Source organism: Phyllobates terribilis, unplaced genomic scaffold (assembly GCF_046119375.1).
Source record: "Phyllobates terribilis strain yellow unplaced genomic scaffold, ASM4611937v1 Scaffold_4__5_contigs__length_816908805, whole genome shotgun sequence".
NCBI classification, from domain to species: domain Eukaryota; kingdom Metazoa; phylum Chordata; class Amphibia; order Anura; family Dendrobatidae; genus Phyllobates; species Phyllobates terribilis.
The window spans coordinates 763,917,817-763,930,192 of record NW_027362764.1 but is presented as its reverse complement, the minus strand read 5'-3'; the positions used below and the strand labels follow the sequence as shown (position 1 = coordinate 763,930,192).

Genomic DNA, 12,376 nt, shown 5'->3' with positions numbered 1-12,376 from the left:
TATTCTTGTACATAGGGGCAGTATTATAGTAGTTATATTCCTGTACATAGGGGGCAGTATTATAGGAGTTATATTCTTGTACATAGGGGCAGTATTATAGTAGTTATATTCTTGTACATAGGGGCAGTATTATAGTAGTTATATTTCTTTGCCGTTCTACTGAGCTCCTCAATATGTTATGGTACTTAGTCAGGGTTATTAATGAACACACAGTAAAGCTGCTTCCAGTGTAGATGATGTGAGGGATTATAGAAGCTGACATCGTAGCAAAACTCTTTTCTTACATGGTCTTCACCGTGTTGTCCTAGCGGTCGTTACCGTTAATGTGCAGTGTGATCTGATCCCCCCTTACTACGCTGTAATTGCCTCGCGGCGTGTTGAATGATCGGAGTTGTCTGTATGTTATGCCGTGGAATAGTCTTGCCATACGTTGGGTAGCGGCGTGGATTGTCAGTATACATCCTCTGCAGTTGTTGTCTGTAAACCCTTTACAATAGCGGCCCCATTATTCTACACTTACACTCCGGGGAAATTTCAGCTTTATGCGTCTCCTCTGCACATTCTCTAATGCGCCTTCCTCACAGGGATCGGGAAACACATTGATTTTTTTTTTTATTTTGGGTTAGAAAAAAAATAAAAACTTCAACCATTTGATTATATTTTCTCATGAATTATGCCTCGTAAGAAATGTCTAATATGGTCGGTTAGAAGGGAATGTAAAGACAATACCAAATCCAGCCCGGGTGCGTTGCTTTGCTGACTTTTCAGACCACCGCTGGTACGTTTAAGTTGTCCGAGGCAAAGGACGTTGTTTTTTCCATCTTTTTTTTTTTTTTTTGAAGATTATTCAAGGGGAAATATAGCAAAAAAAAACAAAACAAAACAAAAAATCTTCTGCCTGCTGTTTCCGGGAAGCCTTTGATGTGAGCTTTCTCACCTGGAGGAGCTCTTCTCTGCTGATTGATGTTCTTTGAAGCATTTTCCACCAGACACAAGTTGTCTCGATATTGGGAATATGAGAAGGAGGAGGCTCCGCTCTTTATTTCCCTTTCAGCCTTATGATTTGACAGTTTCTGCATTTCCAGATTTCCCATACTAAGGGAAAAAGATTTTCGCAGAAAAAGCAAAAAAAAAAAAAAAAAAATTCTTCATCTTTTGCAAACTCTGCTGGACGGGTCTGTGGTAAGTGAAATCCAGTGTATATTAAGGTGTCTGCCAGCAGCTTTGTCTGCAAATGCTGCATGCATCATTACAGAGGCACCTAACATTTTGTGCATGTAGATGAGGAAGAACACCATTTCTGGTCATTGCATTACTTTTATCCTTTTTTCACCAGTGTCCCCCTCTGCAGGCTGTATTTTTAATTTTCAGTTGTCTCGGAGCTGGTAGATGGACAGTCGCTCCTTCTGATGTCTCCCCTACACAGCACACACAGACATGAGGGCGTTCTGCTCTCCTGCCTCTATGTAGCGCGTGTTCAGCAGCAGCAGCAGCAGCATCATGGAGGACATTATACGGCAGTACTGAGCAGTGTAGCTGGGAATCTAGCACTGCAGTAAAATACATTTCCAATGTGTCTGCCTGGTCTCCCGTTGTGCTGAGTTCGTCTCTTCCCATCTCCATGAACGATAAGCCTGTGAGTGGTTGCTTAATCAGTATTTTGCACAGCTTTCGACTTTATTCTGGGGGGGCCTGCTGCATCCTGCAGTGCATAGTATGGTGACCTAGTGTTAGTAAATACAGCTGCATTTTTTGTGACGTTTTATTTCACATATTCATAAAAGCAGCAGCATGTAGGACATTATAGAGCAGTACTGAGCAGTGTAGCTGTGAGTCTAGCACTACAGTAATATATATTTACAATAAGTCTGCCTGCTCTTCTCTGTGCTGAATGCTCCTCCTCCCATCTCCATGAATAGTAGACGTGTCAGTGGTTTTCACCAGTATTTTGCACCTGTGCTTCTTCGGCTTTTATCACATGGACCTCTTTCATCCTGCAGTGCATTAGTATTGTGACCTGGAGAATTAGCAAGCTGTGAAAGGCCGAAGGAGGAGGTTAGTGATAAATGGTGAGCGGCAGATGGGGAAAGAGGATAACCAATTGGGATGTTAAAATCTCCCATGATTATCGTGGGGATGTCGCAGGATAGAAAATTTGGAAGCCAGGCAGCAAAGTGATCCAGGAACTGACGGGAGGGACCTTGAGGGCGATAGACAACCGCCACTCGCAGGGAGAAGGGCCGGTAGAGTCTGACTGTGTGGACCTCCAAAGAAGGGAAGATAAGGGAGGGTACTGGGGGGATAACCTGAAAAGTCCATTTTGTCGAAAGAAGCAGACCATCTCCTCCCCCTGATCTGTTGTCAGGTCGCGGGGTATGAGAGAAATGTAGGCCACCATAGGAGAAAGCTGCAGCGGTGGTGGTGTCCGACTGCTGGATCCAGGTTTCAGTGAGAGCCAGAAGGTTGAGGGAATTAGAGAGGGAAAAGTCATGGATGTAAGAGAGTTTATTACAAGCTGAGCGTGCATTCCAAAGGGCACAGTTGAATGAGACAGGAGATATGCCGGGAATATTAATGAGATTAGCAGGGTTTCTGAATGTAACAGGGAAAGAGTTAGTGTTATTATTACTGGAGGGTCCTGGATTAGGGGAAAGATGACTTTACACAGCAGTACTGAGCAGTGTAGCTGGGAATCTAGCACTGTGGTAAAATAGATTTGTAATTAGCCTGCCTGGTCTCTCTCTGCTCTGAGTTCTCCTCTTCCCCTCTCTATAGACTTCAGTGTTCTCTGTAACCTACCACCTCACTGCTGGCAGTCAGTCTTGCTTTGACCAAGATAGATTGGAGCTGTTTTTTCAAAAGGAATAATGAGTACAAATGGAAGGGGAAGAAGTGTCTCATAAGTGGAGAAAGAAGCATATTTATGTGATAAGATACATTATAAAGATTATTGTATTTGCTTTTACTATTGATTTCTTGAAACGACAAAGACTGTTTTAATAGATTTCTTAAACACTTCTTGTAATACATCCAGAATATATTAAAGTTTCCGCCTGGCTCGTTGTGGTCAATGGTTTTAATTTAAACTTTTTCACAAGAATCTCAAAAACATTCATCAAAAAAATCTAGTTCAAGGGTGCTAATACTATTCCCTTCATTCTCCAAATTGTAAATGCCAATGGCATGGACCCTACTCCTTATAGGCCCAAATGCATCATTTTTGGGGGGGCAAAAATTTGTTTTTTTATGGGGAAAAAAATTGCTCAGTTCCTTTTTGTGTAATTTTTTCCTGTCCTCAATATTTTTTTGATATTTGCTGTTTTCATTACCCAGATATTGTTGGCAAGTTAATTTTTTGCATACTAATACCCCAATACCTTTGTTGAGTACATGAGCTAATTTTTTTGTGCACATTTGACAACTAAAATGCAATTTTTTAAAGCTCATTGAGAACACTGTGCTAATTTTTTTACTGGAAAAAAACTGCATAAAGAAAAAAACAACATCATTTACAGCAAATTATTCAGACTTTAGGATTTTTTTGATGAATTTGGCACCAAGTCCAATGGTAGAAACAAAAGGACGAGACCGAAAAATGTCAGAGAAATTGCATTTGATGAATGGAGCCTTAGTTGATCAGTTTGCAAATGCAGAATCAATATTTCCTAGCTTATTTTCCCTCCTGAAAGATATATTTTTTTCTTCCCAGATAGGAATTACACTTTTTTTTTTTGCCATTAAAGGGGTGGTCCCCTACTTGGACATCCCCTTCTTAAATGTTGAATACCCCCATTTAAAAAAAAAAAGAATAGTTACCACTCTTACCGGCACTGTTTTGACAGTGCCGTCACATGGTCTTCTGACATTGTTAGACCACGCGAGCACTGCAGCCCATCAGGGGTTGCTGATGGGCTGCAGCACTCACACCTCCTCCTCTCCGTTTCTGAGCTTTCCCTGATGCATTTCTGTTTTGGTGTTTGTTTGTTTTTTTTTGTTTTTTGACCAACTTAAAATTTAAGAAGTCTGGGAGTCATTTTTTTAAAAAAAAAATTTGGCAGAAGTTCGGAGTTGCTCCCTTTCTTACTATTTGGAAAACAAATTTACTTAACTCAAGCGGGAGAAAGAAGCGGCATTTCATGCCTTTTTGTTGTTGAAAATGGCTAATTTTTGGACCCAGTTCTTAAACATAGAAATGTTTTTCATAGTCCTTCTTTTAAAGGGATCCTGTGATCAAGTTTTCTCTGATTAAAGTAGAGCCACCATGTTAAAAACAACTCTATCCATATCCTAAGTGCCAGGCGGGCCGGTTGTTGTCTACTGACCATGCCTGGTGCCTGCTGATGCATCTCCACCACCTCCAATGGATGCGTATGCATCTCGTGCTTGCGCTTAGTTGACCGCTGCATACACAGTTGATCACTTCTCAGGACAGAGCAAATTGCGGATGTGCAGCTCTCAGGTCCGCGGTTTATACTACCACAAAAGAGCTTAAAATTGATGGGTAGAAAGTAAGAAAATGAGCAAGTGGAAGGATGTGGGTGACAACAGCCAAATTGTAATGGTTAGACGACTGGGTCAATTAATCTCAGAAATGGCGGGTCTTGTGGGGTTGACGAAAAATGGTTTGGCAGATTGGGTCATGAGCTCCAGTGGGCTGTGGACAAGGCCGATCCATGGAGGCCGAACCTCACATTGTACCGGACCTAAAGGTTCTGCTGCTAACGTCACAATAATATTTTTTTTATTTTTTATTTATTTTTTCCTGTCTTTTTCACTCCACCTTATAATTTATACAAAGTTTTATAGCATCAATTGTTTCCAATAGATTTTTTTTTTTTGTGTCATTAGGATACACAAAGAAAACCTAGTCCTGCACTAAATCCGTCCTCTTCATCAATCACATTAGCGGCTGATCAATACTCTGCCTTCGCGGGCACATAAGTCACAATTTTTGTGTAATTTTATTGATTGTACTTTTAATTTTTTTTTTTTTTTTTGCGTGTAGGTCAAAAAGACTTATTCCTGTCCTGCCTGTAAAAAATCCTTTTCAGACGATCGTCTTATTAAATCTCACATAAAGGCCAATCATCCAGGTAAGAAACATCCTTTGATGCATTATATTTCTGATTGGCGGCTTTCTGTCAATTAGTTGTGTTTCGGCGGGGTTATACACAGCTCAGCATTCAGAGCACTGCCAGATCTGCAGCAGAGAAAACTGTGATTCTATCACAATGGCAGCACCCAGTAAACTAAGTGATACATCGCTGAAATTAGACTTTTTGCACCTACATCATGCTGCTGTCAGATTACATAGCAACACCTGCTGACAGATTCCTCTAGGACGTACTCGGATTTCTGTATAAATCAGACGTAGATAGGAATGCAGTGTACGTACTGGCCAGCAGCTCTCCGAGCATGCCAGCTGCGCAGAAATACATGAAGCTGTCAGGCTCGGGCAGGATTGCTTTCTAATCACTGATCGATTTCAGCCGGTGTCAGGACTTTCCAGGGCTTTTTGCTCCTCTCATACTTCTGTGTGAAAATGTGCATGTAGCAGAGCGATGTGTGTATATATAAATATGCATTTAGCAGAGCTGTTTGTGTATGTAAGTATGCATGTAGCACAACTGTGTGTGTATATAATTGTGCAGCTAGCAAAGCTGTGTGTGTATATAAATATGCATGTAGCAGAGCTGTGTGTATATAAATGTGCATGTAGCAGAACTGTGTGTATATAAATGTGCATGTGGCAGAGATGTGTGTGTATATAAATGTGCATGTAGCAGAACTGTGTGTGTATATAAATGTGCATGTAGCAGAGCTGTGTGTATATAAATGTGCATGTAGCATAACTGTGTGTGTATATAAATGTGCATGTAGCAGAACTGTGTGTGTATATAAATGTGCCTGTAGCAGAGCTGTGTGTGTATATACATGTGCATGTAGCAGAACTGTGTGTATATAAATATGCATGTAGCAAAGCTGTGTATATAAATGTGCATGTAGCAGAGCTGTGTGTATATAAATGTGCCTGTAGCAGAGCTGTGTGTGTATATTAATGTGCATGTAGCACAACTCTGTGTGTATATAAATGTGCATGTAGCAGAGCTGTGTGTAGATGTGCATGTAGCAGAGCTGTGTGTAGATGTGCATGTAGCAGAGCTGTGCGTGTGACTGTAGCAGAGCTGTGTGTGTATATTAATGTGCATGTAGCACAACTCTGTGTGTATATAAATGTGCATGTAGCAGAGCTGTGTGTAGATGTGCATGTAGCAGAGCTGTGTGTGTCTGCTGTTTGTGTATGCAGATCCCGGTAGTCTTCTCCGGACTATAAGACGAGCACACTTGTTGGCAGGAGTTTTTATTGATAAAAAGTGCGTCTTATAGTCTGAAAAACAGGGTATTTGCTGAACTAATAGAACACTGTACAGCATTATATAGTTATATCTCAGTAGAAAATACCTTCTTATCACACTATGTTTATATTATATATATATATATGCAGATAGTATTTGTATATTAGTACAAAGTGAACTAACAACATAATTAAGGCAATTAAGTAATTAACTGGTGCAGCACTTCCTATTGCATTATACATGCAGAGATAGATTAAAAAATGAACAATTAATACATTAATTTAATTTAAATAATTAAAGCCGCTAATTAACTGATTAATATTGATGCATTTAATTGGTTCAGCACTTCTATATCATAGAGGATATACGGATGTGTATCTATATATAGGTCAATAATAAACCTGCCTTAAAATAACGAAATTAACTTTAATTATGACAGCATTTGCCACATTTCTGGCTTCAAACATAAAGATATAAAATTCTAATTTTTTTTGGGAAGAATCAACAACAAGTGGGACACAATCGTGAAGTGGAACGAAATTTATTGGATATTTTAAACTTTTTTAACAAATTAAAAACTGAAAAGTGGGACGTGCAATATTATTCGGCCTCTTTTCTTTCAGTGCAGAAGTTCAGTGCGGATCTCTGAATGATCCAGTGTTGTCCTAAATGACTGGTAATGATAACTAGAATCCACCTGTGTGTAATGAAGTCTCCGTATAAATGCACCTGCTCTGTGATAGTCTCAGGGTTCTGTTTCAAGTGCAGAGAGCATCATGAAGACCAAGGAACACACCAGGCAGCGCCGGGATACTGTTGTGGCGAAGTTTAAAGCCGGATCTGGATACAAAAAGATTTCCCAAGTTTTAAACATCGCAAGGAGCACTGTGCAAGCGATCATATTGAAATGGAAGGAGTATCAGACCACTGCAAATCTACCAAGACCTGACCGTCCCACTAAACTTTCATCTCAAACAAGGAGAAGACTGATCAGAGATGCAGCCAAAAGGCCCATGATCACTCTGGATGAACTGCAGAGATCTACAGCTGAGGTGGGAGAGTCTGTCCATAGGACAACAATCAGCCGTACACTGCACAAATCTGGCCTTTATGGAAGAGTGGCAAGAAGAAAGCCATTTCTCAAAGATATCCATAAAAAGTCTCGTTTGAAGTTTGCCACAAGCCACCTGGGAGACACACCAAACATGTGGAATAAGGTGCTCTGGTCAGATGAAACCAAAATCGAACTTTTTGGCCACAATGCAAAACGATATGCTTGGCGTAAAAGCAACACAGCTCATCACCCTCAAAACACCATCCCCACTGTCAAACATGATGGTGGCAGCATCGTGGTTTGGGCCTGCTTTTCTTCAGCAGGGACAGGGAAGATGGTTAAAATTGATGGGAAGATGGATGGAGCCAAATACAGGACCATTCTGGAAGAAAACCTGTTGGAGTCTGCAAAATACCTGAGACTGGGACGGAGATTTATCTTCCAACAAGACAATGATCCCAAACATAAAGCAAAATCTACAACATATCCAGGTGTTAGAATGGCCAAGTCAAAGTCCAGACCTGAATCCAATCGAGAATCTGTGGAAAGAGCTGAAAACTGCTGTTCACAAACGCCCTCCACCCAACCTCAATGAGCTCGAGCTGTTCTGCAAGGAAGAATGGGCAAGAATTTCAGCCTCTCGATGTGCAAAACTGATAGAGACATACCCCAAGTCACTTGCAGCTGTAATCGCAGCCAAAGGTGGCGCTACAAAGTATTAACTCAAGGGGGCCGAATAATATTGCACGCCCCACTTTTCAGTTTTTAATTTGTTAAAAAAGTTTAAAATATCCAATAAATTTCGTTCCACTTCATGATTGTGTTCCACTTGTTGTTGATTCTTCCCAAAAAATTAGAATTTTATATCTTTATGTTTGAAGCCAGAAATGTGGCAAAAGGTAGAAAAGTTCAAGGGGCCAAATACTTTCACAATGCACTGTATGTACTGTATTGTTCGGATTATAAGGCTATGTGCCCACGATGCAGAAATGCTCTGGATTTTTTCCTGAGCATTTCTGCATCTCCCTGGCAGAAAAAACACATGCGAATTGTACATGCGGATTGTACATGCGGATTGTACATGCGGATTGTACATGCGTTTTCCTGCCAGGGACATGCGGAAATGGAGCGGTTACCCCCTGACATTTCCACATGCAGATTGACAAGCGCTTTCCAGGTGATTTTAGCATCACTTGGAAAGTGCTTGTGACAACTAGGTCACACTATATAAATCCATGCAAACTGCATGGATTTATATAGTGTGACCCGAGAGAGTGGTAAAAATAAAAAAATAAATATATACTTACCCTCCGATGGCCCGCGCTGGCTTGTTTCGCTCGGTCCCGGCTGCCGGCAGCAGTGGATTGAAAGACCTGCCGACGTCAGCGTCACGTGACCCGTCACATGACTCTGACGTCAGCGCAGGTCCTTCAACTCACTGCAAAGTGCCGGGAACCAAGCAGGAGCGCTGCGCGGGCCGACAGAGGGTAAGTATATATTTATTTTTTATTTTATTCTTGTTTTTTACAGCTTTTTATGGTACCTGGGTGTGGAGGAGAGTCTCCTGTCCTCCACACCCGGGTACCATCCGCACATTAGAACGCGCCTATAGCGCAAGTACAGATGCAGTCTTGCGGAATTGGCGCGTTCTAATGCAAGTCAATGGCGGCGAAAACGCTGCGCTTCCGCAAAAGTAATGGACATGCTGCGGATTTTTGAGCGCAGCATAAACGCTGCGGAAAAATCCGCAGCATGGGCATTGAAAGTGCGGAATTGCATAGGGGACCATGGTAGAAGGCTTACCATGGGTTTACGCTGCGGAAATTTCCACACCAAAAACGCATGAAATACGCATCGTGGGCACACTGCCTTAGACACACTTTTTTGGGGGGAAAATGGGGGTGCGTCTTATTATCCGAATGTAGATTGCTGGCTATGGCAGGTCCCAGGCTGGTAGGAGGGGGTGTTCAGCTGTGCGGGGGCTCCGGCAACATTTTGTGAAAGCCCGGAGCCCCCACACTTTCCATCCGGAATCTCATTTATTTCACCGCACTTGGAATTTTTTTCCTCCATTTTTCGACATTAAATGGTAAAATAAATGGTGTCATTCCAACCTGCAGCTCGTCCCCCAAAAATCAGACTCATACGGCTGTATAGACGGAGACACAAAAAAAGTTATGGCTCTTGGAAGAAGGTGGGGGGTCAATAATGAAAATTGTCCACGGCAAGAAGGGGTTAAATGGGACAAAACTGCCGTAGTGGGCACAGGTATCAATGCACTACTGGGTGGGGGGGGTTCCGAAATGAAGAGGTTGAAATTAATTTAAACATGTCTTTTTTGCTCATTTTTTTTTTTATTGAATTTTTTTATTTTATTTATTTATTTTTTTGTACTTTTAATTTTTTTTTTTTTGCTGCAATGTTTTTTGCACTTATTAAAAATACTAATACCTTGAATGCAGCAGACCCCTCTGCTCCTTTGGGGGTCTTTTTTTTATTCATTTGTGTGCAGTATTTTGGGCTGAAAATCATTTTTTTTTCATATGTTTTGCATTAAAGATGTTGTCTTCTAAATCCTGTGTGTCACAGGACACAACAGGCTGTAGAATGAGGTAGCAGCGAATCAGTCAGCGAGCTCATTCTGATGTCAGTATGGATCTCCCTGCTCCTAAACCTTCTTCTAAGCTACATTTACCCCCCACAATCCAACTTGGACTTTGATTTGGTCATAAATCAGCTAAAAATATGGTTCAGGAGAAGAAAGAAGTAAGGATTACACACTTTGATATCTGGACGAGCTCGCTGACCAATTCGCTGGTAACTCCTTCTGCATACACACATTTTTTATTTTTTTTTTCGCAGAGGTTTCTGCGAGTCTGATCTCTGAGGTCCTGGGCCGCAAGGTTCAGTTAAAAGGTCTGATAGGAAAAAGAGCAGCAAAATGCCCGTATTGTGACTCCTACTTCATGAAGAACGGCTCTGATCTTCAGCGGCATATTTGGGCTCACGAAGGTTTGTCGTTTTCTTTTTTTTTTTCTTTTTTTTAATTATTTATGTATTTTTTCTTCTTTTTTTTTTTTTGCACTTTTTTTTTTTTTTTTTTTTATTATTTTTTATAAATAATTTATTTATTTATTTTTTATATCCTCCTTTTCAGCCATAAGATTTTCCTCCTGGTTTTCTTCTTGTGTCTGTGTCCGGCTTTACTCCTCCGCCTTGTCTTATTGGTCGGACCCCTCTGTTGTCTATGACCCTCGGGGATGTTGTACGACCTTTCTTCTTGTTTTTTTTCCCCAGGTCTGAAGCCCTTTAAGTGCTCGGCGTGCGACTACGCCACTCGCAGCAAGAGCAACCTGAAGGCGCACATGAACCGGCACAGCACGGAGAAGACGCACCTCTGCGACATGTGCGGCAAAAAGTTCAAGACCAAAGGGACACTAAAGAGTCACAAACTCCTGCACACAGCGGACGGTGAGGACAGACGTCACGGTCACATACGGCTCCAGTCACATCCGGAGCTGCATTACCTACTCTGCTCGAGTTTTCACGTGTGGAAGGATTATTTACCTTTTGACAATGCGTTTTGTATTTTTTTTTTTTTTATTTGCAGGAAAGCAGTTCAAGTGCGCAATATGTGAGTTCACTGCAGTCCAAAAACCACAGCTCCTCCGACACATGGAGCAACATACCTCCTTCAAGGTAAGAAACCGAGCGGCGACCGCGGGATCAGCCGGCTCATTATATGGCGTCTATGTCTCCGTGCTCACTAGGTCACCCGGAGCGATGGGACTTCTGAGCTGCAATATATGGAGAAAAATATCAAACACATGTCTTAATATTGAGTTCAAGTTTTCCCTTCAACCCCATTGCCCTGGTGTATAACATCCGGCCCCTCAGCCCCCGTGTATAACATCCGGCCCCTCAGCCCCCGTGTATAACATCCGGCCCCTCAGCCCCCGTGTATAACATCCGGCCCCTCAGCCCCCGTGTATAACATCCGGCCCCTTTGCCCTAGTGTATAACATCCGGCCCCTCAGCCCCCGTGTATAACATCCAGCCCCCCAGTGTATAACATCCGGCCCCTCAGCCCCCGTGTATAACATCCGGCCCCTCAGTCCCCGTGTATAACATCCAGCCCCTCAGCCCCCGTGTATAACATCCAGCCCCTCAGTCCCCCGTGTATAACATCCGGCCCCTCAGCCCCCGTGTATAACATCCGGCCCCTCAGCCCCCGTGTATATCATCCAGCCCCCCAGTGTATAACATCCGGCCCCTCAGCCCCCGTGTATAACATCCGGCCCCTCAGTCCCCGTGTATAACATCCAGCCCCTCAGCCCCCGTGTATAACATCCAGCCCCTCAGTCCCCCGTGTATAACATCCGGCCCCTCAGCCCCCGTGTATAACATCCGGCCCCTCAGCCCCCAGTGTATAACATCCGGCCCCTCAGCCCCCGTGTATAACATCCAGCCCCTCAGCCCCCGTGTATAACATCCGGCCCCTCAGCCCTCGTGTATAACATCCGGCCCCTCAGCCCCCCGTGTATAACAACTGGCCCCTCGTCCCCCAGTGTATAACAACTGGCCCCTCGTCCCCCAGTGTATAACATCCGGCCCCTCAGCCCCCGTGTATAACATCCGGCCCCTCAGCCCCCGTGTATAACATCCGGCCCCTCAGCCCCCCGTGTATAACAACTGGCCCCTCGTCCCCCAGTGTATAACAACTGGCCCCTCGTCCCCCAGTGTATAACAACTGGCCCCTCGTCCCCCAGTGTATAACAACTGGCCCCTCAGCCCTCGTGTATAACATCCGGCCCCTCAGCCCTCGTGTATAACATCCGGCCCCTCAGCCCCCGTGTATAACATCCGGCCCCTCAGCCCCCGTGTATAACATCCGGCCCCTCAGCCCCCGTGTATAACATCCGGCCCTTCAGCCCCCCGTGTATAACATCCGGCCCCTCAGCCCCCA

General features: G+C 43.2%; 1 protein-coding gene across 3 annotated transcripts in view; it reads left to right on the top strand.

Moving 5' to 3' along the window:
- Positions 1 to 12,376, top strand: part of ZFAT (zinc finger and AT-hook domain containing) — a 346,703-nt gene that overhangs the window by 189,858 nt on the left and 144,469 nt on the right. For all 3 annotated transcript variants that reach the window (XM_073679918.1, XM_073679919.1, XM_073679920.1), the window contains exons 9-12: positions 5,006 to 5,093; positions 10,273 to 10,422; positions 10,708 to 10,881; positions 11,021 to 11,109. In XM_073679918.1, the coding sequence (XP_073536019.1) occupies positions 5,006 to 5,093; positions 10,273 to 10,422; positions 10,708 to 10,881; positions 11,021 to 11,109 (501 nt within the window). The remainder of the gene's footprint in view (positions 1 to 5,005; positions 5,094 to 10,272; positions 10,423 to 10,707; positions 10,882 to 11,020; positions 11,110 to 12,376) is intronic.